The 6,000-nt window shown below is 40.4% G+C and overlaps 1 protein-coding gene across 1 annotated transcript; it reads left to right on the top strand.

Moving 5' to 3' along the window:
- Positions 1-408: 408 nt before the first annotated feature.
- On the top strand, positions 409-1,098 carry LOC121754776 (bark agglutinin I polypeptide B-like). Its single transcript, XM_042150085.1, has one exon. It carries the CDS (start codon positions 409-411, stop codon positions 1,096-1,098), a length of 690 nt encoding a protein of 229 aa, XP_042006019.1.
- The last annotated feature ends 4,902 nt before the right edge of the window (positions 1,099-6,000 follow it).

Raw genomic sequence — 6,000 nt, 5'->3', positions numbered from 1 at the left:
TGCGACGCCTTAGTAAAATTAAATTACGAAAATAAAGGTTAACTAACCAACTTCTTGGTAGTTATGAAACGTCGAAGCATATTTGCTAATTACTAAAGGTGATTGTATGCACAAAGAGTGGAGAGAGAGTTATACTTAACTTAGGTTGTTCATAATAAGTATAGATAGAGGAAATTAGCTAGGATGAGAAATAAAATATGATGGAGTACTAGATATAACAAAGTTTTATAACTTGTAACAACTCTAGAAAATAAATTTATTCTAACAACCAATAAATTAAATTTAAAGAAATGAAATGATGTTTGAATTTGTGTGGTGTGATGTTATAAATAGAAGCCACCCTTGCTAGTTTCCTCCCACACCAAACCACAAATACTGAAACATACCACCAAGCAAGAAACCCTAGCCATGGCACCCCAAACCACCCAGTTCAGCTACGACTTCTACAAGCCCGACAAACCGACCGACCTAATCTACCAAGTCGACGCCCACTACCCGAGCGAGACCCCCGTCCTCCGCCTCTCCAAAACCAACGACCTGGACGTCCCTCAGCAGTGGAGCACCGGGCGAGTCCTCTACTCCAAAACCGTCCCTTTCGGGCACGCAGCCGACTTCACCACCACCATCCAATTCATCATCAGGCCCAATAACACTGCCCCACAGGCTGACGGCCTCGCCTTCTTCATAGTCCCCGCTGGCCACAACTTCCCCTCCCAAATTGGCGGCAACCTCGGCCTCTTTGAACCTTCCGCCTCCAAAACATCGCACGTGTTCGCCATTGCCTTCGACACCTACTCTGACAACCCGAACTATGTTAACCTTGGAATCGACATCGAGTCCAGGAAACCCTCGGCTAAGGCGCAGGTCCCCATCAGCTTTGTTGGGAAGGAGCTCACTCTTAAAGTCTCCTACGTCGCCTCCACCAAAGCAATCAGCGCCTCTGTCACTGACGGATCGCAGACTTTCCCGGTCACTTTCACCTACGACTTGAGCCAGATTCTCCCCTCCAGCGTTCAAGTCGGGCTCGCCTCCTCCACCGGTGTTTACGTCGCAGTTCACGACGTCAACACCTGGGATTTCACTTCTACCATCCCGTGATGGCCCGCATTTCTCTGTCGCGTGTTGCTCAAAGTCCATCTACGTCTAGTGTTTGTGTGATGTGTCTGTGTGTGATAATAAGGACTAGTGATTGAGCCTTCTCTTCTATATTTCTCAATGTACGTGATGACTATGTGTGTGTCATATGTTCCTATCTTGATGGGAGTAATGAAATAGTACTATTTTCTTTGAAGCATTTTATCAAACACCGGACCAAAACTTGATTCTAAGCTACCACTATCACTTAACAAGTTTCTTTGTCAACTAATTATTGCTTACATGCCATGTTTCGACTATTAAGGAAACTATAGTATTCAATTAGTTTTTACTTGCTAAGTCATAGAAGAAATAAACAAGATTGTTAAATAGGTTAATTGTTTAAATAACATACTCTGACCATCCACTATCTCGTTCGGTAGCAATGTTACAACTATGATATGTATCCTAACTCTACTTAAAGTTATAAAAATTAAATTACCTTTTGACATGTATTAATTTCCGACCGCCTCATTTTCTATGTTTTCATGTGTTAAATAAACCCACCAAGTATGTGAGTTAATTAATCTATTTAAAAATCCAATCATGATAAATTAACGTAAATTATCTTAATACCCTCAAATTTTTCACCTTTCCATTTTAACTGATATTTAATAATTATATTTAGATACAATTAAAATCAAAATTTAAATACAAACTGATACTATGCCATACGCATAGTTGTATAATCAAATGATAATTGATTTATTATGATAACTTTGATAATTCGTAAATGTAACTTTTTATATAAAAATGTTAACAAAATAACATCTAAACTTATATAGATCTATGTATATAGTGCTAGATCCAGATCTCAAATATAGACGGGACAAAAGTAAAATAGAATTTTTAATGGTAAACAGTTCTCCCTATATTTTGCATTAGGAGTTCCAATTAGTTTTAATTAAACCGTGATTAGGAGTCCCGTGACAACTTTAACCGATTTACAGTATACATAACATTGAAAGTAAAATTATAACTAGAAAATTCGTAAAAATGCAATAGGAATTTAAAAGAAAATATCATTAAAAGTGTTTTTTTTTTCTCCCAAATTCTGAAAGTTGGACAGTTGTTAAAGGAATATTAACATATTTGTGTAGAAGTGTGTTACGGACGTTCTCCGTAACGAGGCCGGATGGCTAACTTCTCGGAGAGATAAGGTGATCGAACCTTCGACGTGCTCGAAGGAAAGCTCACGAATTGCTGATTTTCGGACGTTCTCCGATGAACAACAATTTGGAAACGAAATATGATATTCTTGTTACTCAAGACAAGTTTGTGGAAAATATTATATTGATTGAATGAATAAAGTGATAACAATAACTCCTATTTATAATGCTACTAACTTAATGAACAAGAAAACAAAGATATAGAAAAAGATATGCAAATCCCTAATATATCTAAACTAAATATTAATAGTATAAGACTCGTATCAAAGTGCACAAAACTAATCCAACCCAAACAAAAATAACCCTCAAATAAATACTGAGTTTACCACCCACACCGTTAGCTAGGGATGTTCATACTCGACTGTAGAAATCGGTATAGGGTAATTTCATTCTATTGTATTCACTAAATTGTATTACATAGTTACACCTTTATAGGCTAATTCCATCCTATACAAGGTAAACCTAATTTACAATTAAGGCACTTCTATTCTTGGCAAGATATACTCTAAATCAATTACATATCAATTACTGATTTTAGGGAATATTAGTCTAACACTCCCCCTCAAGCTAAGTAACGGAGTTTCCGATACTTAGCTTGTATAGTACTTCTCGAAAAGACTTTGAGTCCACCGCCTTTGTCAAGATGTCGGCCAGTTGATCTTTGGATTTCACATACGGCATCTCCACAACTTTTGCTTCAAGATTCTCCTTTATGAAGTGCCGATCTACCTCCACATGTTTCGTCCTATCGTGTAGAACCGGGTTCTCGGAGATACTTATAGCTGCCTTATTATCACAGAACAATTTGCAAGGGTGGACCGAGCGAAGATCCAATTCTGTCATGAGTCTCCGCAACCATAGAATCTCAGTTAATCCACTCTTGATTCCTCTGAATTCAGCCTCTGCACTTGAGAGCGCTACCACCTTCTGTTTCTTGCTTCTCCATGTAACAAGGTTACTTCCTACAAAGGTAAAATATCCTGCAGTTGGCTTCCGATCATTCGGGTTTCCTGCCCAATCTGCATCAGTGAAACCATGTATCTCCCGATGTCCGTGTTTTCCGAACAGAAGTCCATGCTCCGTTGTTCCCTTCAGATACCGAACAATTCTCAAAACTGCTTCCCAATGTTTCTCCTGTGGTGCGTGCATAAACTGGCTTACTACTCCAACTGCATACGCAATATCTGGTCGAGTATGAGATAAATAAATGAGCTTCCCAACTAACCTCTGATATCTCCCCCTGTCGGCCAAGTTAGCTCCCTCCCTTATCTGTAATCCGTGATTCTGCACCATTGGAGTATCTGCTGGCTTGCAGTCGATCATTCCTATTTCTGCGAGCAAATCTAGTATATACTTTCTCTGACTTATAAAGATTCCCTTTTTCGACCTTAGTACCTCTATTCCTAAGAAGTATTTAAGAAGACCAAGGTCTTTCATCTCAAACTCATGAAACAAATTCTTCCTTAGTTCGGCTATTTCCTCCTCGTCATCTCCAGTAATGATCATGTCGTCTACATATATGATTAAGCACGTGATCTTTCCATTCCTTTTCTTGAGAAACAGAGTATGATCTGAGTTACTCTGTCTGTACTCATACTTCTTCATTACTTTTGTGAATCTCCCAAACCAAGCTCGTGGTGACTGTTTCAGTCCATATAATGTCTTCTTGAGCTGACAGACTTCCCCATCAGAAAACTCTTCTGTGAACCCTGGCGGTGGCTCCATGTATACCGGTTTTGACAACTCCCCGTGTAGAAAAGCATTTGTCACATCGAACTGGTGAAGAGGCCAGTCCTTGTTGGCTGCGATGGAGAATAGTACTCTCACGTTATTAATTTTGGCGACTGGTGAGAATGTTTCAGCATAATCCACACCATAGGTCTGGGTGTACCCCTTCGCTACAAGTTGTGCCTTATATCTCTCGACAGTTCCATCTGGCTTTCGCTTAATTGTGAACACCCATCTGCATCCGACGGTTCTAGCTCCCTCCGGAAGTTTCTCCTTAACCCACGTACTGTTTTTCATCAATGCCTTCATTTCAACAAGCATTGCTTCCCTCCATTTTTTATGCTTCATTGCTTCTTCTACTGACTGTGGTATTTCCTCTTCTTCGTACAGTGCAGCTTCAAAAGCTCGAGCCATTTTAGTCAGGTTGCCCTGAACAAAGTTTGCCACTCCGTACCGACTCTTCTTCCCTATCTTCTCAGGGGAGTATCTCTTTGGTGGAATTCCCCTTGTACTTCTGTGAGGGAGTACATATCTCCCCGTGTCTCCATCCACAGTGTTATCTTCTTCTTGGAGATCTGTATCTACTAGATTAGTAATAACCGGACTTTCAATAGCACAAGGTTCAGGAATTACCTCGGATACCATCATGGAGGGATTGCTTGGGGGCGGATGAGATGACTCTTGTGGTGAGGCTGGCTCGGTGGCAGTGACTGTCACTGGATCTGTTGGACCCCCAATCGAGGAGCTTGGCAACGGCACAACCCAACTTAGATAGTCCTCGATATTGGAATTATCTAGGTCCTTCTCCCCCTGACTACTAAGGTGGGTATCATAGAAGAATTCGGTTTCAAGGAAGTTACAGTTCATAGTGGTGATAATTTTACGAGTGTGGGGATCGAAACATCTGTATCCTTTTTGGTTTACCCCATACCCTACAAAGACACATTTGGTTGCACAGGGGGACAATTTGGTTCTCTCGTGTTTAGGGATATGGGTGTAGAATGAACAGCCAAAAACTTTGGGCTGGAGGTTCAAGTGTTCGGGTATCTTGGCCTGTTTGGAGAGTGCATCAAGAGGGGTTTTCATGTTCAAAATCTTGGTAGGAAGACGGTTCATGAGGTAGACAGATGTAGCAATTGCTTCTGGCCAAAAGGATTTGGGAACTTTAGAGTCAATCATCATAGCTCGAGTCATTTCTAGGATTGTCCTATTTTTCCGTTTTGCTACCCCATTTTGTTCAGGTGTATAAGCACAAGAGGTTTGGTGAATTATACCTTTTTCCTTGCAAAACTGGGTCATATCACTGTTAACAAATTCCCGCCCATTATCTGACCTAAGGGTTTTAATAGTGGTTTGGAATTGTGTTTGGACCAATTTGAAGAAATAACTAAATCTATCAAACACATCAGATTTGTTTTTCAAGAAATATATCCACGTCATTCTAGTGCAGTCATCAATAAATCACAAAGTATCGAAAACCATTCCCACCAACAATTGGTGCAGTTTGTAGGTTTAAATGACTGTCTGTGGCTCTTGGCCAAAACACAAGTTTCACAAGAAAAATCAGAAGGAATTGAAAGGTTCGGATAAAGTAATTTAAAGTAACCAGGAGAAGGGTGTCCTAGTCTTCGGTGCCAGAGCCAAATTTCCTGTTTCGTGGATCCATGAGCCAACATTGCACTGCCGGTTTGAGCTATCTCGTCCACGTAGTAGAGTCCATGCTTCTCAGTGCCACGCCCAAGAATCCTCCTCGTCAGAATATCCTGCAAAATGCAAAAGTCGGGTTGCATTAGAAGTGTGCAATTTAGTTCTTTAGTCACGTGACTAATAGACATCAATCTCTGGGATAACGTGGGAACATATAAACAATTTGTGAGCCGGAGAGTAGGTGATATTTCAATAGTGCCTGCCCCCATAATGGTGATAAATTCCCCACTCGCAGTCTTAATATAGGATTTAGTAACATCAT

This window comes from Salvia splendens, chromosome 11, assembly GCF_004379255.2.
Source record: "Salvia splendens isolate huo1 chromosome 11, SspV2, whole genome shotgun sequence".
Lineage (NCBI taxonomy): Eukaryota > Viridiplantae > Streptophyta > Magnoliopsida > Lamiales > Lamiaceae > Salvia > Salvia splendens.
Note: the sequence above shows the minus strand (reverse complement) of the source record. Positions and strands in the feature narration are given on the sequence as shown.